The sequence below is a fragment of the Numida meleagris genome, chromosome 1 (genome assembly GCF_002078875.1).
Source record: "Numida meleagris isolate 19003 breed g44 Domestic line chromosome 1, NumMel1.0, whole genome shotgun sequence".
Lineage (NCBI taxonomy): Eukaryota > Metazoa > Chordata > Aves > Galliformes > Numididae > Numida > Numida meleagris.
In genome coordinates, this window is record NC_034409.1 from 135,265,073 (window position 1) to 135,292,615 (window position 27,543).

At 44.6% G+C, this 27,543-nt stretch overlaps 1 protein-coding gene across 3 annotated transcripts in view; it reads left to right on the forward strand.

Moving 5' to 3' along the window:
* The window catches only part of GRTP1 (growth hormone regulated TBC protein 1), a 28,875-nt gene continuing 1,900 nt past the window's right edge, over nt 569-27,543 (forward strand). The window contains exons 1-6 of one of the 3 annotated variants that reach the window (XM_021414866.1): nt 569-824; nt 1,688-1,839; nt 7,060-7,218; nt 12,209-12,333; nt 14,731-14,827; nt 27,270-27,442. In XM_021414866.1, the coding sequence (XP_021270541.1) occupies nt 787-824; nt 1,688-1,839; nt 7,060-7,218; nt 12,209-12,333; nt 14,731-14,827; nt 27,270-27,442 (744 nt within the window). In that variant the 5' untranslated portion in view covers nt 569-786. Of the gene's footprint in view, nt 825-1,687; nt 1,840-4,488; nt 4,697-7,059; nt 7,219-12,208; nt 12,334-14,730; nt 14,828-27,269; nt 27,443-27,543 lie in introns of those variants that run through there. The other 2 variants (XM_021414886.1, XM_021414876.1) reach the window with 2 other exon arrangements.

Here is a 27,543-nt window from a genome sequence, read left to right on the forward strand (position 1 = left end):
AGGAGGTGACAGAAATGGGAAACACTTCCCAAACAGCATCAGAGCCACATCTGCTTGTGGCAGTTGTGTGGGATGAAGTACACTGGAGCAACAGGACTGGCTTTTAGGAAGCTATCTACACAAGGGCTGAATTCTGGTTTTGACAGAGGACTTGTTAGCTGCACTTTCAGCACACTTATGTGGGCTGAAATTCGGGTACGTGTACACTATTGAGGAGTGGGACTCATTTTGAGATCTTTGCTCTAGGCTCCAGAAGCAGACGCCTGACTTGATGCTCAGGTGCAACCATATATATATACATCCATACTTCAGAAATGACAGTCAAGTCAGAACTCTAAAATTATAAATTAAACACACGGAGCCAGGATTCCCCGCGGCACCGGCGGATACACAGGGGCTGCCCACCCCGAAATGGCGGAGGGCCGCGGCCGACCCGCCGGCCGGGAGCTGCCGAGGCGCCGCCCCGCTCGCTCCGGGGGGGGGGTCTCTCGAGGAGCCCGGGCGCTCCGGGAGCCGCTGCCCCTCCGCGGAGCAGGGGCAGCCAGGGCACGACGCCCGCCCGCCTGCAGGCGGTTGAGGCCACCCCGGGCGCGTAGCTGCCCTGCCCGGCCCCTGGCACACGGGAGGCGGAACCCGGCGGCCGCCCCCGCCCCTCGCCGGCGGAGCGCGTCGGGGAGTTGGGCTCGGCGGCCGGAGCTCCGAATGGGGCGGCGGAGGCGGCGCTGCTCGGCCTGAAGAGAGCCCGCCGGCGGCTCCCGGCCGGAGGGGGTCGAGCGCGGACGGCCGATGGCCGGGCTAGAGGACGGCCGGGAGTGGGCGTACAGGTAGGGCGGGGGGCTCGGCGGCCCTGGGTAACGCCGTTTGGACAACTTTCTGCCGATCCGAGGGAGGAGACGAGCCAGCAGCCGGAGCGGCGGTGCCTGGCTCCTGGTGGGGACTTTGTCGGACTTAAAATAGCCCCTTCCCCGCTGGCATCGAGGCCAGGGCCAGCGGGAGCGGTATGCCCTTCCCGTCCGCAGCCACCTCCGTCCGCGGCGCAGGTGTGAGGCGGGACGGCACCCGGGGCAGGTGCGGGCGGGAAGAACGTGGGGGAGAGTCCCACAGCCGTCCCCTGCTCTGGGTTTCCCCTGTCCCCCGCCGGAGGTCCGGGGGCTGCTGGTACAGCGTTCTGCTCTGCTGCACGCCCGTGGACTCGCGTTTACCTAGGGCTGTGCCGCTGCCACCGCGGGGACAAATTCCGTCGTTCTGTGTGCACTAGCAGGTGTGAAGCGGCGGGGGAGGGAAGAGGCCACCGGCCTCTGTTTTCCCAAGGTGCATCCAGTTGAAACCCAGCCAGGCTGGGGTGGTTCTGTGGCTCCAGTAGTGCCCGTGACAGGGCTTCTGTGCAGTCGTCTGGGTCCGTTTTGCATAGAACGGATGCTTTGCTCTAAATACTCCTAGAAGTAGCAAAATCTGTAAAACTAACTGAGCAGTGCGTGTTTCAGTTCGCTTACGTACGTTCCACATCACATATCAAAGGCATTTAACAGTTCGTGTAAAGCAGGGTTTCGTTGAGGAGGGATTTTTTGAGCTGCTTTTGGAAATAGCAGCTGGAAGTTATCTGAAGCATTATTGCTCTTTTTTTTTTTTTTTTTTTCCCAGCTGTAGGTATGTAGGAACGGTTGTACAGGAATTCTTTATTTTGCAGGGTTGATTCATATGGATTTGAGAGGCCAGACGACTTTGATTATGCATCCTATGAAGCGTTCTTTTCCAGATACCTCGTGGTGCTCACCAGAAGAGCAATAAAATGGTCCAAGCTCCTGAAAGGGAAAAACAGCATACAGAAGAGTTTAAAAGGTGTGGTTACTTGTAGGTAATAGTACATTATGTTGGAACCTGTGTAAATGGCATTGGTTTGGGCTTTTGAATGTTGAATACTATTTTCTTATTATAAACAGTAATGATACATAAGCGAATATACTGCTGTTAGGGAGATCATTGGTTTGATTTAAAGCTTACAGAGGAGTAATCCTTCTTTGGCATACATTATAATATCTTATTACATCTGTAACCCAGAGATTACAGGGAACTTCCAGATGCTGGTGTGCAGCTGTTTGTTGCCTGGCGCTCTTTGAAAGGACGTGAGGTGCTGCAGGTTCTGTGAGCCCTGGGATCAAGGTGTGAGGGCTCTGCTAGCAAAGCAGTTGCCGACTCCTTGACAGCTTTTAGGTTGCTGGAGTTTTCAAGTTCTTCCTTTTGTAGACTGACATTCACCTTGCTGCTGAAAGGGTGTGTACTGAGAACTGGAGCTAAACGCTTTGCAGACTGAAGTAGAACAAATACAGTTGAATATTCAAAGCTCTGCCTCAGGTACAGTCTGAGTGTTAATTCTGGTTGTTTTTTTTTTCCCTTGGCAACAATAATGAAGTGATAACAAGTTAGACATCTTAAGTGGAACAGTGTATGGAGTGATGTCAGTTTTGAGGCTGAGGATCACCAGAAAATGTAGGTTTAAGCTATAGGTGCTAAATCAGAGTCGTACAATTTTCCAAGTAAGAAGGGACCCACAAGGATCATCGAGTCCAGCTTCTGGTTCCACACAGGACCACCCAACATTCAAACCCTGTGTCTGAGAGTGCTGACCAAATGCTCCTTGACCTCTGGCAATTCCGGACCGTGCCCACTGCCCTGGGCAGGCTGTTCCAGTGCTCAGTTACCAGAAGGTAACTGCTACTCTCTTACTTTTCTTCCAAATATAAAGAAGCTTTTATTTAGGGTGTTAAATTTTAATATAGTGGTAACTGTGCAGTGTTCTGAGTTAGTGAGGATTTTGAGATTCTGCAGAATGTAATGTTCTAGTTGTGAAAAAATAGTTTCCTTACTTTCTTAAAATGTGTGAACTGTGACAGGTGCAACCTTAAGTAGTATCTGTGAGTTGGTCACATCTCTCTCCTCTCATGTAGCATGTTCCAGACTTGTCACACTCCTGTGACATGGCAGTGTGAATGCCTTTGGCATTATTTCAGAGCTGAAACCTTGACTAATTCTCTTAGCTTGTCCATTAGGCTTCAGTAGCAGTAGTTATGCTGCCCCGCCACTAATAACCATTAATGTAATAACCATTAATAGCCATTAATGTGTTAATCTTCACTAACAGGTTACTGTATTGTATTTTCAAAAGGCCTGCAGCAGTGTGTGAGAAATGGGATATAGTAAATCCTCTGAGAGGATGCAGGCAGCCTTGACGGTAGCAAGTCCCCATGTGCTGCTGTGTCATCTTTGACATTACTATTTTTGCTAAAGGTACTTCAGTTTGTAAACTATGCATTCTCATGTAACTATAAGGAGTGCAATTGGAATAAACAGTGTTGAGGAAATGTGGTCTGAGTGTAAATTTAGGGTTGTTACAATAAACCTCCATTGTTATCCTCAGCTGATACCTTGGAGGAGGATAGCAGCAGATTAACCCGTACCATTACTGATTTAAGTACTTCCCCTCTGATACCAGTATTAAGATTAAGGTCTGTGGCAGATGCACAGAGAATCATGCAAGTAGTGGCTTCGGTGTGCACCATGTCCTGCAGGATGACCCTGTGGGAACCCAGAGAGCAGGAGGTCTCTGTGCTCTCACTGAGTTTCACTCCCCCAGAACCAGGGTCCTTGCTCTGAGGCTTTGCTCAGGAGCTGTATCCAATCGACCTCCTTGCTGCAGAAGCCATAAGCAGGAACTGTGAGGAGTGCTTGCTCCCTGCTTCCCCACAAACCTGGTAGATGTATCTGCAAACCCGTCTCCTTACTTTGAGTTTACTGTTTTAAAAGGCATTCTGCTGTGGCTAGCCATGAGTGAGGCATCTCTGTGGCTCCACACACATTTCTCTTTACACGCAGAGAAGCTTGGAATTCCTTTGAACAGGGTGATTCAGGTGAACAGGAAGAAGTGATGACTTGTGTTAATTTTCCAGTTTGGAAATGTGGTGTGTTCATGTGCTGCTGTCATGTCCCTGTGTGGTATGTATGTATGTGATTCTGTTCTACTGTAAAGAAAAGTAATTAGACTACGTTTTAACAAGGATAATTAAGGAGTGTATCCTGTTGTTCTGGATCACAGCCTTCTGGCAGGGCGGGCCATGGGTATTTGGCTGATAGCTCCCTTTGCTCATTCTCCAGTCTCTTCTTTCATATTGTTTTGTGGTGTTTTGTTTCGCTTTCTGCCCTTATCATCTACAATGACTTCTATACACATGCACATTTCTAGTTGGTGTTTGGTCTCTTGCCTCCTATTTCGATCTCCTTCATTGCTGAGGTCCACTTAATTTTTGCTTCCATCTGTTTGGCTGCTATCTTTCCGGGACCAAAAGACAACCAAACCACTGGACATAATCACCCAAAGGAGCTAAACTGTGACCAAAAGTGTGTTGTACAAGAGAGCTGGGTTCATTCTCTTATGAGTGCATTAGTCAAAATTGACCAGTAGCAAAAGGTGCCTTTCTGGTCTTGGAGGTTGGTAAAACACAGCGAAAAATGAAAGGGATGGTACTAAACAGCGATTGTAACAGGAGCACTTCTGTTCCTGTGCAGGGCTTGAAGGAAGGAAGGAGCAAGCATCTTATAAAGTCTGTTTGTATGTTAGACAGCTACTTGAATGCTTACAGCACGGATCTGCTTTGTTTCTTCTGCAATGTGTTCTTGAAACAAAACTTTCAATTCCTTCTTGGTAAGTTGTTTTCAGCTCTGCTGTGGAATTTTTCTCTAGGGTCTGAGTTAGTTTCCTCTGCATTTGATCGTAATTGTTACAAGAAGATGCTTTTCACACTCTTCTAATATTATCAGCAGGATCATTTTTGTTTTGAATTGGTGCTTTCCTGCATAACTTGATTTGCCATTTCACCCCTCAAGCCCAGAAGCTTTATCTGTGAACCCATCTCCTTATTTTGAGTTCTCCTGGGGCCTTTTTGAAAAGTGTCCTGCTATGCTTTCTCCTTGTGCCAAGGTCAAAGACTTATCTCCACTTGTATGATTTAATGTGTAATGTTGTTAGAGGTGGATGCTGGGTCTGCTTCCAGAATAGATAGATGTTCCAGAAAAAGATACCATCTGAATTTGTATTACAGTAAGATAGTCCAGTAATGTACCCATCAGCTATGCTAGGAGCATTTTTAGGCTCAGTCTGTCTATGGTGCGGAGTGAAGCAACGTAAAGGGGAAGGAAAAAAAGGTAAATACAACTTTACCTTGTGACAAAAAGCTCAAGAACTGTCATTTTCCTGGTGGGCTTTTCTACTTTTCAGGGAGTGGGAGAGCTGGGACAGGCAGTCGCCTGGGCTTATACGAGCCTCTGGCCACCTATTGTCATGTGGATGGTGACACTGAGGGATAATGAGTGTATGCGGCGCTGCAGGGCTGCTTTCCCCTTGTGCCAAGGTCAAAGGCTCATCCCCAGTTCTCTGAATTTAATGTGCAGTGTTGTTGGATGTGGATGTTGGCTCTGCTTTCAGAATTGATAGCTGTTACAGAAGAAGTACCATCCAAATTTATGTGTTACAATATGATAACCCAGTAATTTACCCAGTCAGTGAGCTTCTGGGAGCATTTGCAGGCTCATCTGAACATCTCATTGGCCAAAATGGGGCTCCTCAGATGCATTCCTGCATTTGCTGTGCCTGTCTATAGGATTTATTGAGCATCAGAAATGAAAAAAATGTGAAGTAGGGGTTATTAAACGTGGAAACTTCTGAATTATTTCCAGTCTGTCTAGTAGAGGGCTGTAGTTAGTTACTTTACAGCTGGAACGGGAGAGACCATTACCCGTACTACAAACACTCATGGGAGCACTGAACAAAAACTGTACCGTGAAGGCCAAGTGTTTATTGCAAATGTGAAACATTTCTCTGAAGGTACCAGATTTTAGGTGGGTGGAATGCCCATTAGAGATGCATGGATCTCTCCATTGACACTGAGAAAGCAGTTGAGGCTCCTGGAGGATAGGTGGCTAAAATGAGGTGAATGCGTATAGAAGGTCACTGTCTGAGTTGCTGTAGACTTCTGTTTCACTCTGCTGTTTTCAAGGCCAACTGCCTTTAATTCAGGTACTGATTATCTCGAGTTACAGATCTATGTGACTGGATATAACCAGGTTAGGTAGTGCTGTTGTGTGGAACAACAAAGAATTCCTCATTCTCATTCAAGTCCCGTTCATTTAGTAAGAAATATCTGATGCCTTTGTCAGTTTCTTCTCCCTGGAAAAAGCTAGAATCAAAAATGCTTGGTTATTTTTTTGGGTCATTAGGGGTAATGCTCATTTAGGATTATGAATCAATGACCAACATTGGCTCTGTGTTAATATCTTTCATTCCACTCCCAGGAGGAAGCTGCTCTGGCTGTTAATAGCCTGGTGCTTCTTCCTGCAATCTTGCATCCTAGTTATTCATACTTGAATCATCTTCTTAAATTAAAAACAAACAAAAAGGAATGGTTCGATGCCGGAGATAGCAGCTATTTTAGATTGGAAAAGACTTCCCCAGTTATTTTGGGAAAATTATCTGCTGCTCGCTCACATTTTTATCACTGCTAAATGAGTTTAGATGGTAGCGTCCTATTTCATATGTATCTTTGTCTGCTATGGTTTCTGCACTTAGGTACTAAGCTGAAATCCTAGCATTATGTTAACGTAGCCATTTGTTCTAGAGCATAACCAAGCTATCAGTGATATGTCAGAGGATGTTAGAGGGAGATCAAACATGGTGCTTTCCTGAATGAAAAAGGACAAAGATTGCTGTTTGTATCTCCACCCAGAAAGCTGGGAAAGATTCGAAGCCCTCATGTGGGAGCAGAGGACTGGGGCTGATGATCAGTGTGGGGAGTCTAAGTGGCAAGAACTTAGGAGTGAATCTAAAACAGACTCTGTAGCTGAGAAGAAAATGTTTATCCTAGCTGGTAGTGTAGGATTGAAAGCATAATGATCTTTAGTCAAGAGTTTTCCTATGACTTATAAAGCTTCTTTTCCTCATTTCGAAAGAAAAGTGTAGCTGGAAATATTTTAAAAATTAATCAACTAAAAAAAAAACATTTTGTTTTGCAGTGAAGAGATATATCAGGAAAGGCATTCCCAATGAACACCGTGCGTTGATCTGGATGATGGTGAGTGGGGCTCAAACCAACATGGAGCAAAACCCTGGATACTACCAGAGACTGCTCGAAGGAGAGAAAAATGACAAGCTGGTTGAAGCAATCAAAACAGGTCATTGTCCCGATAACAAAATCCTTGTTTATCTGCTGTGCTGTGCCCTTCAAGTGTAAGAGATCAAGTATGTCATGGAAAACTTAGGTTTCAGTAGTAGTGGTGAATTAACATGTAAATTAGATTAGCCATAAGCTCTTTAACAGTACGGTTCTTTCCAGGATTATCATGTGGTCAAAAACACTAAGGAAGATTAGAAATTATTTGGGAAGGAACAGAGAACAAACTAGAAAGTACTGTGTCATCTCCTAGATGAGACCTGCCTTTGTGGCTATTACTTCCTTCCGCAAAGGTCCTGGAAGAGCAGCAAGTGCAGTGCTGAGGTTATTTCATGAGAATGGCAGAAGCAGTTGCTGTTATCTTTTTCCATCTTGAAAAAGCCAAGTAGTTAAAGTTGGGGCGTTACTGATTTTATTTGGAGTTAGATAATCATTGAAACACTTCTTGTTTTATGCTAAGTTCTCCCTCCACAGGAGCATGATGAGCTTTTAGGACTACACACCTTAGTGAGGCATTTTGGAACATTTTCATGTTCCTGCAAATGCGAAGAACAGCTAGAAATCATCTGGCTTGTATCCTGCTCAGAGCTAGGAACAGCAGAACTCTAATTTTATGAATACGGAGGAAACTGTGACATTGAGTTTCTATAGCCGGTCTTGCTAAGGGCCAGGGAGGAGGAGCAAAATGTATTCAGTCAAGTGTATTTGATGCAAGGGAGAGATGCAAGCCATTTCTTCTCTCAGCTATCTTTTAACTGCCTGGCTGCTGCTCAAGTGAGGGAATGGGATTTGGGAAAAATAGGTTGGGTGGCTTTATTTGAACGGGGGAGAAGAAAAGATCTTGGTACTTCAGAGTGATAATTTCCCTTTGGAAACAGAACAACAATGTGAATGAATGAGGGTTAGAGAAGTATTAAAAGGGAATGGAAATATTGTGTTCAACTTGGTAATCTTTACTGTACAAATTTTTATTATTGTGAGCTTAAGTTGGAGACTATTTCAGTGTAAATTGTTGTCTGACGTTCAGTACATTTTGCCTACGTTGATTTCTCATCAGAGTGGTTCTTTGTGAGAGAAAACTGAATAAAGGTGTGGAGTTGTGTTGCCATTCACTTCTCATGTTTGCCATTTCCAAAATTTTCAGGCAGTCCTGTAGTGTAGCTATAAAGTAATAGGCCGGCTCAATGCTGAGGTTTAAAAACAAGGGAAGAGCAACCGTGTTTTCCTCTTGTTTCAGAAGGAGGGTTGGGAGGACAAGGCCAACCGTAGACTTTCCTTCAAATTATTTGTAAAATATATAAAAGCCAATGTTTCCTGTTTCTTTTATGTGCCCAGAAGCTCAAAATAATTTCCATTTACACTTGGAATTTATTTGCAGTATGGGAATGTCTTCAATGGGATATAATTAACTTGCCATCAATTAAGTTGCCAGAGAGACCTGGACAAGCTTGAAAAACAGTCTCGCAAGAACCTAATGAGGTTCAATAAGGCCAAGTGCAGGGTGTTGCGCTTGGGTTGGGGCGTTCCGAGGTATGAGTACAGACTGGAAGATGAACTCCTAAAGAGCAGCCCTGCTGACCAAGACTTGGAGGTCATGATGGATGAAAAGCTAGACACGAGCCAGCAGTGTGCTCTTGCAGCCCGGAAGACCTGTGGTGTCCTGGGCTAGATCAAAAGAGGGGTGGCCAGCAGGGAGAGGGAAGTGATTGTCTCCTTCTGCTCTGCCCTTGTAAAGCCTCATCTGGAGCGCTGTGTGCAGGCCTGTACAGGAGGGATGCGGAGCCATTGGAGCAGGTCCAGAGGAGGCCATGAAGATGATCAAAGGGCTGGAGCACCTCTCCTATGATGAAAGGTTGAGGGAGTTGGGATTGTTTAGCTTGGAGAAGAGAAGGCTCTGGGGAGGCCTCATTGCGATCTTCCAATACTTGAAAGAAGCTTACAAGCAGGAGGGGGGGGACCGACTTTTCAGGCATATAGGTAGTGATAGGACAAGAGGGAATTTAAATTGAAAGATGGGAGGTTTAGGTTAGGTTAGGTGTCAGGAAGAAATTCTTCACTCAGAGAATGGTGAGGCGCTGGCACAGGCTGCCCAGAGAAGCTGTGGTGCCCCATCCCTGGAGGCGCTCAAGGCCAGGTTGGATGGGGCCCTGGGCAGCCTGAGCTGGTGGGGGCAGCCCTGCCCAGCAGGGGAGTTGGAACTAGATGATCTTTGAGTCTCTTGCAACCCAAGCTATTTATGAAAAAGCACTGTTGGTCTGTACAGGGAAACGGTCTAGTTTTGAAGAAAAATCTGATTACTAATAGCAATTAATCTTAAGCTGTCTTTTGACTGTTTTCCCTCTTCAGCTTGCTGATTCCTAATTGATGAGCTTTATTGCTGCTTTTGCTTTATGACACCTGCTGTTGGAACATTTTCTATTTTTTAAGAGAAATACAGGAGTGAGAAGACTCTTTAAGCTCTTAAGTTTAATAAATGCCTGTCTCTAAGTTCTGATGGAAATTTTCATAGTTGAGTGTTCGTACATATTTAGAAGGGAATGCATTCCTACTGAGCTTTGTTGTTCGTGCCCTATTATAGTAAATTTTGTAGGATGAGTGATGTTGGTATGATAAAACGTGACTTTCCTCCTGGTGCAAAGGCTGTGTGCTGGTTACAGAGAAGTCTGGCTGTAAGTTAATATAGCTTGCTTGCAGTGAGTTCCCCTTAGACCAGGCCATTGAATTGCAGGTAGGTCCGTAGTGTGTGCAAGTCCTCTCATGTGGACACGCAGCTAACAGCCACGTTTGCACTCTTGCATTTCATGAAGAGGAGCTATATTGGTGGGGAACTCAGAGGGATCTCAGCCTGTATGGCACCTCGTGACCTGTGGTGTGAGGACCTGGCTGTATGGGTCAGATGGTGCTTGTGGGATCATTCATAACTGATTCAGAAAAGTGATGCAGGCAATTGCTGTTGACTTTTCACTGGAGATGTTGGGAAATAAATAAATTTCTCTGAAGAGAGTTGACCTGTTAGTGGGGATTGGGAATGCTCACTGAGTTCAGGGCGTTTAGGAAACAACAGCGTCATCTCCTTGGGCTCTGTGTGGGAGAAGCTCTAACAGGTCGTGCCCAAATGACTCCCCCACCTTGTTCTCTGTCTGCCAAAACAGCTGAAGGAAGAGCTGGAGGGGAAAAAGTGTGTAGTGGTACTTCCTCAGAATACCTTACCTGGAATCTTCCTTGTTGCCATTCTCTTCTGTATTTTCTCCAATTCTTTTGGAGGTGGGAGGGAATGGAGTTCATGCAATTTATGCTCAATTTATGAAGAAAACACGTTCTGGAATCAGAAAGCAAATAGGAACTGATTCTCTACAGACCTTCCCCAGGTTGTGAAATTGAAGATGACTTCAGTTTGGTCAGCCTCTGCTCTGTTTGGATGACTTCTACTCCTTCTTCACCCTTACTCTGGACAGCTGTTGGGAAGAGCCACAGCTGAAATGTCTACTTTCATTTTTTGTGAAGTCCAGCATATACTTCAGTAAACAAGAAATTATTCTGATTATGCAAATACAATGCTGTTCTTCCTACCGAGAGGAAGCAAAACAAACATAGTTATCCTGTAACTGCCTGGCTGCTGCTCAAGTCCTTTTAAAATTATCTTTTGTGCCTTGTGCTTTTCTTGTAAGTCATGTGAGAGGTGAAATATTTTCCAACCCTCCCATTTCTGTAAATGATTTATTGACTTTGGAAGGAAAAAAGAATAGTGATTGGTGTGATGACTTCTTAATGCTTTTGATTTCCATGACACTAATCGTGATTTTGGGGGACTCTTTCCATTTAGTTGCTTACAGCTCCAGTTCGTGTCAAGGCTGTAATAGACTTAGTCCTTTACATAGGAACAGCTGATAAGATCTGATAACTCACAGGACACAAATATCTATGCAGTAATGCTCTTACTGAGCTTTTTTTGCTTACTGTAACTCACTTTTTTATTGTTAAATATAACCAAAATAACTGTTATTTTATTGTGTCTTAGGTTTTGAAAATCTTCTAAGGAACGTTGTTTTTAAATAGAATTTTTCTTCCGAACTTGTACTTCTACAGATCAGATATGCAAGTGGACTAAGTAACCTTTGCTCACCTCTCCATAGGGTGAAGCTGGCTAAAACTTAACTCTGCCTGTTTCTTTCCAAACACTAAAGAGAGTTTGGGGTGACTGGCTCTAACCTGCCTGTCTTCTTATTAGTCCTTTGTAAAGGGAGATACTATTCACGTTTGGTCTGGAAGAAATGAGTGTTTTGAAATGTCAGTAATTGCACAGTCCTTGGTTTAACGTTGAGCTAAGCATGTGGGGTGTGTGTAGTCTCCTTCTCAGATCTTGCACAGAGGAAGGAGCAGATTATCTGATGGTCACATCATAGGGGAAAAAAAATATCAACAAAAAAAAAACAATAAAAACCAAACCGAACTACAAAGAAGCCGTGATTTCAAGTGAAAGTGATCAGTTGCAGGAATGGGTCTTCTGTTTGTTTATTTTTTTAATAGTTAAGTTTGGGCATGTTTGGTGGGAGCTCCGTGGGTGATAAGTCAGCCGATCATTCGATTTGTTATGAGAATATGCTTTCCTCGAGCTGCAGCTCATTTCATGCCATTTGGCTCGATAAATTAGATGAGAGTTGGTTTTTATCGGTCTAACGGAGTGGTTTGCTCTCATTTAGCCTTTGCAGTCAGGCCTTGAGAGAATCCATTCTGCAAAAGAATTCCTATAGTCCTGCCTGGAATTGATTTCTGTACCCTAATAGGATTAGTCTTTCTAGGAATAGATTATCCACAAATACAGATGGCCTTTTAGCCAAAATAGAGGAAAAGCTGATCTTTGTTAAAATTCATCCACCAAAACCACAGTTTAATGAGGTTTCGGTTGTACTTCAGGAAAGCTGGAAAAGTTTCTTTGGAAGGCAGAGGAAGGACCAGCTCTTAATTTTGGTCTTTTTCCTCCTTCTGTCTAGACATGAACAGAACATTTCCAGATAATGTAAAATTCCGCAGAACGGCTGATCCCTGCTTGCAGCATGCTCTCTACAATGTGTTGGTGGCATATGGACATCACAATAAAGCAGTAGGATATTGCCAGGTATGTAAATCACCGTGTTGTATGTGTGTGTGCTTGCTTGTTTTTAAATAATGCGGCATTTCACTAATGGTCATTTTGCCCATTTGAATGTGCAGATTTAGAAGCAGATCCATAAGCTATATCTGTTTTTAAAATGACCCTGGGAGATTAAAAATAAATAAATAAAAATCTATCACTTCAAGCAGGTTCAAGTGTCCTTATGAGTTTCTCTATGGTCTTTTTGTAGCTACTTGACTGTATTTGGTTCTGTTCACTAAGTGCAAAACAAATGTTTCATCACACGTAGTTGTATCAACTATAGGACAAGGGGTAATGGTTTTAAGCTCAAGGAGGGAAGGTCTATATTGGATGTTGGGGGAAGTTCTTTACGGAGAGAGTGGTGAGGTGCTGGAACAGGCTGCCCAGAGAAGCTGTGATGCTTCATCCCTGGAGCTGTTCAAGGCCAGGCTGGATGAGGCCCTGGGCAACCTGATCTAGTACCAGATCTGGAGGTTTGCAGCCCTGCCTGTGGCAGGGGGCTTGGAACTTGATGACCCTTGGGGTCCCTTCCAACTCAAGCTATTCTATGATTCTTTGATCCAGATTAGTTGCTTTGGAGAGGAGGAGAAAGAACACTTGCCTCTTTTCTCTTCGCTTTCTGCTCTGAAGACACAAGTGCTAACCTAAACCTCGTGTGTATACAAACCAGCTGTACACAGAGATTGTTTGAAACATGGGAAATAAAAGATGCATGACTTTTCAATTTTATTGCTCTCAATATTATATGCTTATTAAAATGTTTAATGTTATGAGAACAACATACGAAGAAGGTATAGAAATGTGAAGAGTCTGCTTTGCAAACAGAACCTAAACTAAATGCCAGTACCTGCTTTCTGAGGCATGTCATAAATGAGAATGTTTCAGGAAATCACCTTTTCTGCTGTGAAGCAGAAGTCATCATCCCAATAGATACTGTGGTGCCTGCTACACAATAGAAGGAACCCTATAAACGTTGGAAAATTCAGAATGAATAAGAAAAATAGATCTTTAGTATTTTGCAGAGTTTTTGCCCTCGGAATGCTCTTCAAGGGGGCATTTTCATTTCATAATTTTCATAATGCTAGCGCATTTCTGGTATTTGCTGGCATTTAGTCCCCCACCTGGGAGCATGTTGGGCTTTGCATTGTCATGCTGGGACAGGGGCATGGCACTGTCTACCCTGGTACAACCAGTGAAGTCCAGAGCCCTGTGAATGTATTCTGAAGAGAAGCTATGTGTGTGTGCCATGTTAAATGCCAAGCAGTCTCTTGTCACCATAGATGGATGCAATTACTAAGCTATCAGCCTAGAAACAAATAGTTGACATCCTGGCTAGGAGGCCAAGCACCGTGTAAGGCCGTGCAAGGTCTGTCTAAGCTGTAGTGACTCAAAGCTTGAAAATGAACCATCGGGTAAGGTGCAGTGTCCTAATATTTCTGTGTTCTGGGAGTGCTGCAAGGCCTTCTGTGGTGGGACAGACGAATTGAAGAAAAAGATCTTGGCTTCAATACAAGCTTCTGGCTTCTGGTGGCTGTCACCTTCTTCAGAGCTGTGACCAGGGGACAGCGCTGCTGCCTGCGGCTACCGGCACTGCTGTAGATGCTGAGCTTAGAAGGGAAGAGAGCAGGGAGAAAGTCAAATAAAGAGGTGAAACTGAAGAAGGCAATGTAACCAGCACTGGCTTTCATAGCCTGTAAATATTTAAAGACAATGTAATTTTCTGTTAGCCCGGGAAAACTTTCAGGGGAGCTTGCACCTCAGGGACACCTTTTGTAAATTGTCATGCTGGTTTGCTTTCTGTATTGCTATAGGTGTTATCTTGTTTACAATAGAATAGATGTACTTGAGACAACTTATCTTCACGCTGAGGAATACAAAGAAAGTGAACTACTGTGCATGTAAATTAGTCATATTGCCATAACTTAACAGTGTTATGGTGGCTATGAGCAACAGAATCTGAAGAAGAATCTTTGACTCAAACATTCTTCTGCAGCTGCATGGTCCACCTGCAGGTGTGTTATGGTTGTGTTGCACATCCACATCAGCCTTGTTTTGGTTCCAGCTAGGACACTCATCAGCTACACTGGGACAGGGCTTTGGGATATATGTTTTTTTTTAAAGGGGAAATTGAAAGTAAATCATAAACTGCTAAGTTTTTTCTTTTGGTTTTCTCTCTCTGAGCTCTTTTTAATAATTCTTGGTAGCCGTCACCATGCAGGTTTAACAGCTTATTCAACCAGTGGCCTTTATTATTAGACTTCACTTAATGTACCAACTATGTAGAACTGCAGTAAGTTAGCCCTTAATTGAAAGAAATGAACTAGAAACTCTTAAGGAGAATGTCTGCATCTTGAAATCCTTCTCTTTTTTTTTTTTCAGGGCATGAATTTCATAGCTGGATACCTGATTCTTATTACAAAGAATGAAGAGGAGTCCTTTTGGTTGCTAGATGCCCTTATTGGAAGAATATTGCCTGGTATGCTAAGAGTTTACACAGTTGTCATTGTATACCGACGCCTGCCTTTTGTTTGATCTTTGCATTTTTGTCCATTCTTCAAGATGCTAGGTGTTAAATTGGCTTACGTGGACTGAAGACATTTTAGGGTCCTGGAAACAAGGCAAAGACAACACACAGGCAAAACTTGTCTGTTCTGCAGTCAGATTTTAGCCTTAATTTTGATCTTTCTCACTCCCTGCTTATACCTGTAAGGTAGGTTTCTTCCTGTGTCAGTGTGATGCTGGGGAACAGGACGTGGTTGGTGTCTGGGATTCGACGCTTCTGGTTGCAGGAATATGATATGTGGCACAGATGAAGCAGTGATTGCAGAGCAGAGATGGGTGATGCACACAGCTTGAGCGCTAAGCCTACAGCAGCGATTCCCCGTGAGTTGGCAGGAGGCAGCGTGACCTTTCTCCAGAAGAAGCTGGCTGGGTGGTGTGGGTTTCTGCTAGGCAGGGGACCTCTGAGCAGGCATGCCTTGGGCACTGTCCATGCAGTAGTATTGCACAGCAAGGCAAACAGATGTCAAATCCCTGTCTGTTTGTGTATCTGACTTTATTATCACAGCTCTTATAAACAATTATAGGATCTAGCTGAGCTGGTCAGTGAGGCCTTGAGGGCAATACAGCACGCCATAAGGTACAGATGGCATTTATGTCTGGTCAGCTCAGCAGCTCCCTAGATTCTCTTGCCTGAATGCCTGCCTTTGCATTTGCAGCAGGAGCTTACATGCTGAATTTTGCCTTGTATATAAGCTGAATCTCACCACATGTGTGGGCTAGCTTAAAACCATAAGCAGACATCAGGCACAGCTACGTACTATACTCTCATGAAGTATATTTGGGAATGTGCTTTCTAGGAATTTAGTTCTAGAGGAAGAATGGCTTTGTCAGGAATTCCCAGGAGCATTGCATGGGACTGACTGCAGCCACACCCTCAATGTACAGCCATATTGAGAAACTCGTTTTTCTGTAAGGAAGCTTTGAAATTTGCTGTTGGCCCAACTTTGCTTTTGAACAGATGTTTTTCCCAGGTGGTTGTAGGCTGAATACGGTATTACAGTGTCAGCTAAATGCTGGTCAGAGGCATCAAGACTGGTACCATATTTCTCTGGTTTGGTTTAAGAATTTTAAAAAGGGTATCCTTTTTGCTCCCTTTTGAACAGAAGAGAAAGACTCTGGGAAAGAAAGAAAAAGCTGCGAGAGTTTTTTAATTCTTTTGACCAACTATAAGAAAATGCCTTTTACATTGAATACACCATATAGGAGCTGAGTTCTGCTTTGCACGTAGGCAGAACGGTTGGACTTCGTTTGCAAATTGCTGGAGTAGAGACAGGCGAGGAGCACTTTGAGTTGTGAATCAGTTTGCAAATATTTGAGATTTTACAGCCCCAAAGTTTACTTTCAAGCTATAAAAATAGCCTAAAGAAATCAACTGTCTTGTTTTTGCTTAGCCTTGAGAACTGTAAGCTGTGCAAACAGGTAGGAGACTGAAGGCTGCTCTCTGCCATGTGACTTGTCACTGCCTGAATGCCATTGACATCACTGGGGGGGGATAAGGCCCTCAGTAAAAGGTGCATTTGATTGCAAACTAATATGTGGCAACTTCTGCTGTTAATGTTTTTTATAGTTTTATACGTTTTCATTTGGACAAGGGAGTAAATTCAGAATTTTTTTATTCATCATGTGGATGCTTCCCAGCTCAGGGTACCCTGCAGTTCTGTTGTTGCCTTTGGCAGGGCACTTTAATTAGTTTGCCACGAAGCCCTTAGTATCCTCCTCTGTGTTTAATATCCTCCTTCTACACATTGCTGATATCTAAATGACAAAAGTTGCTCTTATTTTGTCCTCCTGGTTGTTGCATTTATCTCATGCTGGTAGCATTGGTATTGATAAGAAACTAATAATATGAAATGCAATTGCTGTGTATAAGGGAGGTGTGCATCTACTTGAATTGTATACGTAGATTTTTTATTTTTTTACCAGCCTGTTCATAGATATATTCTTACTGCTCTCTATCAAGAATCTTATTATAGACTCTGGTCTGGGCTTAGCACATGGAATCATAGAATCACAAAGGTTGGAAAAGACATCCAAGATCATCCAGTCCAACTGTCCCCCTGTCACCAATATTTCGCACTAAACCGTGTCCCTCAGTACAACATCTAAATGTTTCTTGAACACCTCCAGGGTCAGTGACTCCACCACCTCCCTGGGCAGCCTGTTCCAGTGTCTGACCTCTCTCTGGGAGAAGTATTTTCTAACATCCAACCTGAATCTCCCCTGGCACACCTTGAGGCCATTCCCTCTCGTCCTATTGCTAGTTACATAGGAGAAGGGGTCAACTCCTACCTCACCACAACCTCCCTTCAGGTAGCTGTAGCGAGCAATATGGTCTCCCCTGAGCCTCCTCTTCTCCAGACATCAATTGCAGAGGCTCTCAACTGTTAGTGAGGGAAGGGATATCTGCTCACAGTGGCTATGCTGGGTGGGCCCTTTCTCCTCCATGGCCAGCTTAGAGAGAGCTTGAGGTGCCTCTTCCAGCTTGGCTGACTCAGCAAGAGCCCAAGTTAGCAGGGTGAAGCTTTTGTGTAGTAAAAATATCTGATAAAATTAAAAGCATGAGGGTAAGACAATTGCATAATTTCAATGATATATTATGTATGTGTGTGAGACAGACTGTGTCCATGAAGAAACTTTCTCAGGTAAGTACCTCCCTTGTGTTAGTAGAGCCGGGTACAGTGCATTTCAGTTTAAAGCCTTATAACTACTTGTTGGAGAAGAATAGAAATACTGTACATTCTCCAGATTTTCAGAGGGAAGTCAGTTTTGTTGGCTGCTATCAGGTTGATGAGCCAATCTTTTCCTTTAGTTTTGTTGCTCTTCTCTTGGTCTGTTTGCATTATAATCTATGCTTTCCCTTTTCACTGCAGTGGGTATACCTCCAGGTCATGTCCTCATTTTCGATTGTGTCCTGTCACTGCTGATTAAATCAGTGGAGATTTAGGACAGTTTGGAAATCCCTTCTCTGTCCTCCGTAGTGTCCCAACTAATGCTTCCTTGCCCCTGCCCACACGCATTTAATTGCACTCAACATCCATGCTGGTACCTGGCTACTGGCAGAGTTTTTGGCCAGCAGGTGAACCCAACCAGCCACAGATTGTGTTCCTGAAACCAGGGCTCACCTCCCTGCTTGTTACTGTTCTTCAGGCTGAAGGAGGTGTGTGCCACAGAGCATGATGGAGGTGCAGCTCCTCTGCCCTGGCAGAAGGGGACAACTTGACAATGGGACAATGTAAGCAGAGGTTTTCTGGCTGAATTGCGTTATTACACACCCCAAAAACCTTCTGACCCAGGAAAAGTTGAGTGGGCCTGGAGCTGGGTGTGTGCCACGCATCCAGCTGGATGTGGCACTGCTTTGTACAGCTGGGCAAATTCAGAGAGATTCATTCTTCTGCTGAAGGCAGTCTCACAGCCTGTTCTGTCCCTCAGCTGCTCAGTGAGGGCTTTGGAGGGATTAGGAGTATATCTCCCCACCATAGGTTGGGAGAATTGAATCGTTTAACTGAAGTTTTAGGTATTTCCAAGATCTATGTATTCCCAAGTTCAATTGAAAGATGCTGGAGCAGACAGCGTGGCCCAGAAGAACCAGTAGGGATTCATTTCAAGTCGAGAGAGCATGTGTCTGCAACTTCAGTACGGCCCTGCTTGCTGAGATTCTTTTTTGTGTTGTTGGGGAAATACTGAGGAGGTTGGATTACGTCAGAGGGCAGCAGGTAGGAGGTAACTTTCGAATGTGGTACCTTGGTATGTAATTTAAGGAGCATAGTAGCTGTGCTTTACATATTGGTGAATAAATTGAGAGTTAAAGAGCGGAACAGTGTGGCAGCTAAACACTCTGCTGTATGTATGTCATATCTAGATATCAGGACTTAATATACATATATCAGAACACATAGTTTTCCACTGTAATGGTTCTGTGTCTGAAGGCAGCAGTGTTCATAGAGCCATGCTCTCATTCGCCTACAGGAGTATTGTGTTGGATATAGCAGTTACTGAAAACTGTCTTTAGAATGACTCCTCTAATGGTTAGGAGCAGTCTGATGATTTCTGGACTAGCCTGTTGCTAGCCAGTTTGATACCCTTTTGTTGTGTGATCTGGTGATGATGGATGTAGTATTGCTCCTCTGCCGTTGCTGACAGGTGTTTTTCCACAGCTTATAGGAATTTGTAGCACATTTTTGAGGAACTCTATTTGCACACTCTGGTCCATGTATTGTTAAATATCACCGTGTTTCTCTGACTCCAGTCCTCAAGTAATGCAGTCTATGCATTATGTTACTGTGCTGTGCTCTGACATGGGACAGCATCTCTCAGCTCAGTAGCATTAACAAACACCAGCTCTTTCTTTTCCCCCAAGACTGTTAATGAAGTTCTTCATTTAGGTTTAGCCTACAAGTACTCCTCAAGGGTCAGTCTAGCAACCTTCCTTCAGCCTGGTGGTTTTTTAAGTGGCTGGTTGGTTGAACTGGTGTGCTGCCTGGTTGTTTAGAACTAACTTCAAGTGAGAACAGAGTTTTGAATGATGACACCGTCACCAAACTGGCAGGCTGCGCTAACGGGCGTTATCTGCAAGGACAAAAGCTGCAATGCAAGATACTGCTCTGGTGTGCAGCTTAGCGACTGCTGGTTAAGGCAAACGTCTGTGTGTTTGGATAAGTGATATCTGACACATTTCTGCTTCTCAACTGTCTCAGCCATAGGCTTGCAGGTATTGTTGCATAGTGCACGAGGTATTCCAACTGAATAATAGAACCTAATTGCTCATCCAGCTTTTGCGTATCTTTGTCTTTCCACTGAGTGGGGTTATGACGTTCTTTCAAGTCCTGTCATACAGACTTCAGGTTTCGAGGAAGGAGCTGCTTGAGGAAGACAGAATGCTCTACTACCTGTAAAGTATTTCTATGTAGACTGCTTGCTTTTTTTTAATTGCAAGTAAGCATGTGTTTATTTCCTTCTCGTAACTGAATGAATACCCAGAGGGGTTGCTGTGGAACCTCAGAAGGCAGAGCTGGTGAGACAACCGTGTCTTTGAAGACCTGCTTCTCCAAAGGGGAGTGGAACTTGGTTCCACGTGGAGCATTTTAGTCAGCTGTGCAGGTAAAAGGCCCCGTGGGACCTGAGTGTAGTAACGCTGAGCTGAATTTGCAGCTTAGCAGGAAACTGTCATGTAATGAAAAGCGTGTCCTTTCACAGAGAGCACTTAAGCACTGCAAGCATGTGCCTTTGGTGTGGAAAGCTTGCAAGGCTGTGCATAATTTGCACAGCATCATGTTTGCAAAGTAGTTTCTGATAATGAACCCTTTTTATAGCATTGCTTCTGGGCTGTTTCCTCATTGATGAGCTGCAGAACTGCGAGCTGGCAAAGTCCTCACGCACCCACACGGCATTCCTCTGATCACACATGAAGCGATACTGGTGTGCAACTCTGAGGTACAGCGTCACGTCTGCCCCAGGGAGAGAGGCTGGATAGTTTGAGAATACGAGACATATTCTGCTGCTAGTCAGCTGCACAACGAAAGGATTCATCTCTGAATGTTAGAGGTCAGTTGTATTTATCTAGAAGTTAAGCATGCCGTGTCCTGATAAGCTGAACGTGGAATGTAGGGGTCAGCGTGTACGTATATTTAGAAACCTTGATAAGGCTGAAATGCTTATTACTTACAAATCTGAACTGCTAGGAGACTTGGGAGGCTGGAAACAGCAGGAAATGAGGAACTGAAGCTATTCTTCATTTACATTATAAGTATATTTATACTCTGGAATAATATTATTTCCTAGAAACATCTCTTGCAAATCACAAGACTCATCAGTAAAAGAACAAGCTCATTGTTCAGTGTGTGTGCTTGAGGTAGCTGGGTAGGAGTACTACAGATTTGCCTAAACCACAGGTTTCTTGTGTATGACAAAGTATTCATGCTCTCAGTCTTCCTTTTTTGTGGGAACATGCTAAACTTTGGCTACGTGCAACAAAAGAACCCAGCGTGTTTAAAAATGCTGAAGAACACTGTATTCCTCAGCATGGCTGTGTTTACACTGTGGGAGCAAGGCTTAAATGATTTATTCCATCTAAGAAGCCAAACATGCCTCTGTCCCACTGACAGGCAAGCCTGACATTAAAATAATTTCATTATGTTAAACCTTGAGGTACCGTCAGCACTCTGCCCTGGCACTGCTCTGAAAGGGGCTGCTGCTGTCGGCTGTCTGTGCAAGCAGTGATGCCTTCCTGCTTGTTTCCCAGCAAACCAAAGCTTCATCCCGTTTAAAAGCCACCAGCAAAATAAAGTTTTCACATCAAGACTTAATTCAGTTTGGTCTGATCAAAGCTAAGACTACCTGGCTGCTTTCAAAGGAGGGAGTTGGGTCGGGGGAGGAAATAAGGAGGTGTGGATTTGAGCAAAAGTGGACCTTTTTTGAAAAAGATTATTGGAATCTTTTGACCTTCTAGTGGTCACCTGGGGCTCTGCATGTTTGGTTCCAGTTATAACAATGCAGCCTTCCTGAACATCTTTGACCACTAGAAGCTTACACTGTCAAATTGCTGACAAACGTACAAGGAGGTTGTAGGTGCTCTATGGAGATCCTAATACGAGGTTTTGTATTTGACCTTGTAAATTCCTATAAAAGCATCGTATATTCAAATTAATCATGAAGCAGGCTCTGTAACTGGGCTTGCTGCAGGAGAAGCCAGCCAAGCACGCAGCAGTGGTTCCTCCCATTCCCCTGCAGCAGACCGCTTTGGCTGGAGCTTGACTTCATGAAAGCCCTAGGCCTGGCTGGAAGGAGAGCCCTTGCTGCCACTCTTAGTAGTGTATTCCAGCTATAAATGGCTGTTATTAAAAACACTTGCCATATTTGTATTGGAATTTGCTTCATTCTAGCCTGTAGCTAATGCTTCTTTTAAGACTTTGTTTTACTATATTGAAAAGCCCATAGATATGGTGTGGTTTTTCTGTGAAGTAGTCAAGGTTGCTTTTTGTATTCCTTGGATAAAAACTACAAACAGAAGTTCCTTACAGAGCTCCGCTTCTGTAAGTGGAGCTGATAACCCTTTCTTTCATGTGCCTTCAAGTTCAACTTCCTGCATTAAATGTGAATATCAAACCTGGATGCAGGTTTCTAATGTTGGTTGGGTTAATGTCATATACAGAGTTTCATACTTTCTCCTCCAGTAGTGAATATGTCCAAGGATTACTTGGGCTTTTCCTGAGCTAAAACCTGCTTATTCTGCCTTTATTTGTATCTTAAGATATTGGAATAATTTTTTTTTTAATTGGTCAGCTACAGCAAGCTTTGAAATGATTTCAAAACATAGTATGCTGTATCTACAGCATGGATAATGACATAAAGAATGCGTTTGTGGAGGGGTATGTGCTTTGGAGTAAAGGAATGAGATGAAGGAAACCATGAGCAATGCCCGGTAGTGGCTTTTGTCCACCGGAACGTATAGAAGTGAGGTCTGTTTCGTTTCAGAGATGCCGTGGTTATTCCACATGTGTTACGTTCAGAAGATTTGAATGCTTTTACCCACTTCTCAGTTGATGGCTAGTGGAGGGATGTGCTGCTTCTTTCACTTGTGCATCTTGCAGTTTGCTTCAAGATTAAAATTAATTCTCTTGTTAGCTTCTTCTGGCTTGAACTAAGAGGATTGTGGATTTTGTCCCCTTTCTCTTCCGGCTGAAGGGCTGGATGTGTTTTCCTCTCCAAATATCAGGCCAGAGCCATGTGTGTCTGCTCAGCATTCTAGTTAAGTCTCCTGCATCTGCCCAAGTCTTTTGAGCGACTTACTAGGGAGCTCCCACTGTGACTCTAGCATTGCTGTAAGGAGCTGAAGAAAATGTAACTTTGTGAGGTTATTTTTAAGTGTGAGATAATACAAGTGTGTGTTTTATGCTGAGGTGTTAAGAATAATCTTGTCAGTGCGGTGAACTGATAAAGTAGTTCCTCTTCCTAATCCCATATAGGAATTAGCCAGAAATCCAGAATCCTCATTCGGCACTGCTCACCAGTCCTGTAAGACTCATGATACAGCTGTACATTCATAAGTGTTTGCTTCCTCCACAGGCACAGCAAGCACTCCTGCTAATCTGCTGTGCTTGGTCATGAGCTCCTCTGCAATGGAGGAAGTTTCATAGAATCATAATTACAGAACATCCCGACTTGGAAGGGACCCACAAGGATCATTGAGTCCAGCTCCTGGCTCCACACAGGACCACCCAAAATCCAAACCCTGTGTCTGAGAGGAAAACTGACCAGCAGCATTTTGTTCTGTTATGTGCAGTCTGTGCGTGAGTGCTTTGGTAGCTGTGTCTTTAATCTAGGTTGATTTCTAATGACGCACAGCTGCATCAGACATATAACAGTGAGTTACTATGAAAGCCAAACCCAGCCTGTTTCATTCCTCATAACTGGAATGGCTGAACTGTGTGTGTGCTTTCTAACGTGCTGCCAACTTCACTTTGTTTCTCTGTGTCCAAGAGGCTGCATACAGAGTCTTTGCTCCTTCGTATTTCATCTTTGTCCACTGGGAAGTCAGGAACAGTATCTTCTTTGCTTTTCTTTCTACGGTCTTTATTTTTAAGAGCATCCCTCTTCTGTTTCCAAACGGTAGCTGCCACATCTGCTCAGAATCCCACTGTGCTGCGTGAAAAGCAAATAAGAAACCAAAAGGCTCTTTCTGTCCCCCAGCATCCATTTCCCAGATCTGGGATCAGAGGCAAGAGATGAATATGGACAAATGAGATTATGCAGAAACAATAAAACACCGCCTGTTTGTGCTTGCCGAAAGGTGTTAAATAATTTCTCAAAATAGCATAATCTAAAATTTTAGTGTAATCTGAGTATCACAGCCCATAAACATCTATACAGTGCCTGTGTTCTCCCTGCTTTAAGGTAGCGGCCATCCAAAATGAATCGGGCTTGCTTATGTTTGTGTTTGTTTTGGAGCTACTGTTCAGAGGTGAGTGGGATGGCTGCTGCTGGTGCGTTAGAACTCCAGAACAGAAATTCTTGTTCGCTTTGACCCAATGAATTAAAAATGATGGCTTCAGCCTCTTTGGGGGTTTTGCTCATCTTCCCCTGGAGGTTGGGGAACTTGTTTTTAAAGTGACAGCGTACGAGTTCAGCTTGCCACTAAAGCACGTATCTGCAGGATATCGCTGTGGCCAGGACATCTGCGGGGGGTCACTTCAACCCGATAGTGCGAAAGGAGTTGGCAGTACTCGTGGTTTTCCTCCTTTTCCTGTTGTGATTTTCCGATTTCCTCCCAAACATGTGTTGTTCAGCTTTGTTACGCAAGGACTCGCAATACAGACTCCTATAAGACCTGTCGCATCTTTTTGAACTATCCCATGGTGGTAACAGAAGAGCAGAGCATTGCCCTGCCTTTCTGGCCAGAGCAGGTTGAGAGTCACCAAGGGGAGGAAACAGTGAAGGAATGCTGGAAAGGTTTTGTTTTTAATTTTTCCACAAAAGCATGCAGTAGAATTGGTTTCTGTTGTGACTGGAAACGTCGAAGTGAATGCTCTTCGTGACTCTGGCCAGTTGCTGTTGGCAGCCTGCTCTGCTTTTCTGCTCGGGCCTTGAGGGAAGTCCAGCAGCAAACCTGCTGTTCTTGCAGCAAGGAGCCATGTTGGAGTGCTGCAGAACGGTGTAAAAATGAACCAGTTTCGGTTCTGGGGAGAAAGAGAAAACTTTACAAATGAAGGAGTGCAACTTGAGGTGGGGAGGTGTGGTGGCTGCACAGCACACTGCAGTTCTTCAGCTCCTGTACCTCTTGGTGGAGTCGGTGCGCGGACTGAGGAGCTGCAGATTATTGTACCGCAGAGGTCGCCCTGCAGAGAACTTTGTCTTCTAAAATGGCAGGTTGGTCTCTTTCCTCTTTGTCTCCCATGGACATGACAAATGCAAATCGCTTGGTTTGTCCCAGGCTGGGTTACGTAGGCTGTTGAAATAATAGTTAGAAATGCTGGAAGACGTGCAGCGGGGCTCAGGTCGTGCCTTGGGTATTTCTGCAATACTAAGAATAATTCCTAGGCTGCTTCTTGCAGAAGGAGTGTTTATATTTAACCTGACATATGCACGACAGACTCGAAGGATTCTTTTTTAACTTCTGCGGCTCTGACTCGGGGAGGTAATTCAAGGCTAGAAGAGTACTGCTTCTTAAACTTTTATTTTTGGAACCGCTTAATCTAGCTGTAACACCTCACAAGGACGTGCAGTCCTCACAAATCCTTATTTCCTGCAAATCTCATTACTGCTGGGGGATGCTGGCAGGCAGCCCTATCTGGTGCGGGATGCAGAGAGGTGCCACTCGCTGTGGGCAGCCCCAGGAACGCAGAGCGGGCGAAGAAAGCAAGGGAAGCCAATGGGCGACTTGCCAAAGAGCTTGGAAATGGGGAGCTTGAACCAGATGATCTTGAAGGTCCCCTCCAACCTTAAGCCGCTCCATGACCTGATGATCCTTTAGGGTCCCTTCTGACTTGAGATATTCTATGATTCATATTGGGAAAGTTGGTTTTCATCCAGATGAGTTTCTGGAATTGAGTAATGAATAATAAATTAGAAGAATAATTTCTAGTACAGTGTTTCATTTGTTGCCTTCTGGAACATGAGAAGTAATGTAGTGTGTGATCGCCTAAATCACTTCAGTTTTTCAATGTCGAAATAAAAGGAAGTGATCTGACACTGCGTTTTCTCAGGAGATAACCTCTTGTCTGAGGATGTTCCTGCAAAGCAACCCGGATCAATAGGTACACTATTAACCGACACTTGCTGGTTACTTATTTATTTTTCATTAGTGAGTGGCAGATGGGGAGCAGATGCTGGCTCAGGTCCGTTCCGGGTCATAAACTGCACAGCGTTCCCCAGAGAGGGGATACTAATGAATATGCTAATTGTTTCTGGGTAATGCAGATTGAGAAATTTCAAATCGTTTGTGGCACAGTGCAGAAGGATCGCAAAGCTGATGTATTTGGGTGGCAGGTGAGTGGAAATAATTTGCTGCGCAGCATCCTGTGCAGAATGGCTTTCTGTAGGGGTAAGCTCGTGTCAGCTTGTTTATAAACAAGGGCATCTCAGCCTGGGAGAGTCTGGGCAGAGCAGCCAGCTACAGAAGATGGGGACAAGGAGGCACACAGAGCAGCGTTAGCGACGGGGGAGGAGAGCCAGAACCGCAGAGCTTTGCTGAGGGGACATTTCGGGGGCTCAGGGGTTGGGCATTGCTCCCAAGTCAGAACAAAGCAGGGAGCAGTGCGGGTGTGATGTTAGCCCCCGTTTGTGGCACCCAGCCAGGGTACCGCATCAGTTTGACCGGTGACAGCGGGCCCAGCTGTGGAGGGTGGGCTGGAAATGCTGCTTTCCTGGTTAGAGGGGGGTAGTTCTGTGTACATACGCATACAGATATATGTATCATGATATAGAGAATGAGAGATATTATAATTACAGTGTAATAACTATAATTAATATCTCTGGTAGCTCTAATTAATGTACAATAACTACATATAGAACCATCCTGGATGCTGCCTCCGTGCACGTGACTTCTCCCTGCCGTGACCTGGCAGCAGTACCCCAGCAGGGCGCTGCATGCAGCCCAGCTGCTTGGCCTCCATCTAACGAACCTGAACGCCACTCGAGTTCAGGCTGAGGCTTCCCAGCTGCTCGCAGCTCCGCTCATTCAAGGAGCGACGGATGCGTGGTCTCTGGCTGTGAGCTTTTTGCTGGGCAGCTCCCTGAGTGCAGCGTGGTGTCTGGTTGCATTCTCACCAACATCCTGGCATTTGCTCTGCTGCATGAATTAAAAATAGCGGCTGCTGTTGATTTCAGGGTATCGGGTGGTGGCACGGGGTCTTCATTCCTCCCAGGGACGCTCGCTGGTGGCGATGTGAAGTTTACAGAACAGAGGTGCTCGTTATTCAGCCTGCACCTCAGTTGCAGGAGTGCTGAGCTCATCAGACAGGCTGTGGACGAATCCTTGCAGTGTGCTCCCTTCTTCCAAATTGTGGTTACAGTGGTTTAGTGCAGTCACCAATAACGCAGATGTGGGTCTGACCCTCATGGGTCCCTTCCGACTTGGGATATTCTGTGGTTCTATGGTCTGTGCGTGAGAAGGAAGAATAAATTGGCAGAAAGCATCACACAGGCGATGATTTGGGAGGCATGAATGTTGTGTCGTGTACAGAGATCATCCTTGGCTAAGAGAAGGGCTGTGTGACCACAATGCAGGCATCTTCACTGCGTGGTTTAATTTACTTGAACTTGGGACACGTGGGCTCAACGTATGTTCAGCTGCATGGGGGCATTCTCAATTCTGTGGAAAATAATTTATACTGACTACTGAACAACGGCTTCTTCTCTCCAAGATTATTACAGTCCCGCAATGCTGGGCTTGAAGACCGACCAGGAAGTGCTGGGAGAGCTGGTGAAGATGAAAGTTCCAGCTGTGGCCGAGCTGATGGAAAGACACGGAGTCATGTGGACCCTTGTGGTGTCACGCTGGTTTATCTGCTTGTTCATTGACATCCTTCCAGTTGAGGTAATCGCTGACATTCCGTTCTTTTCAGTGCACGCTCATGCTTATCATTTCCTTTGTAGCGCGTTAGCGGTGATTTCCTATGATCTGCAATCTGACTTCTC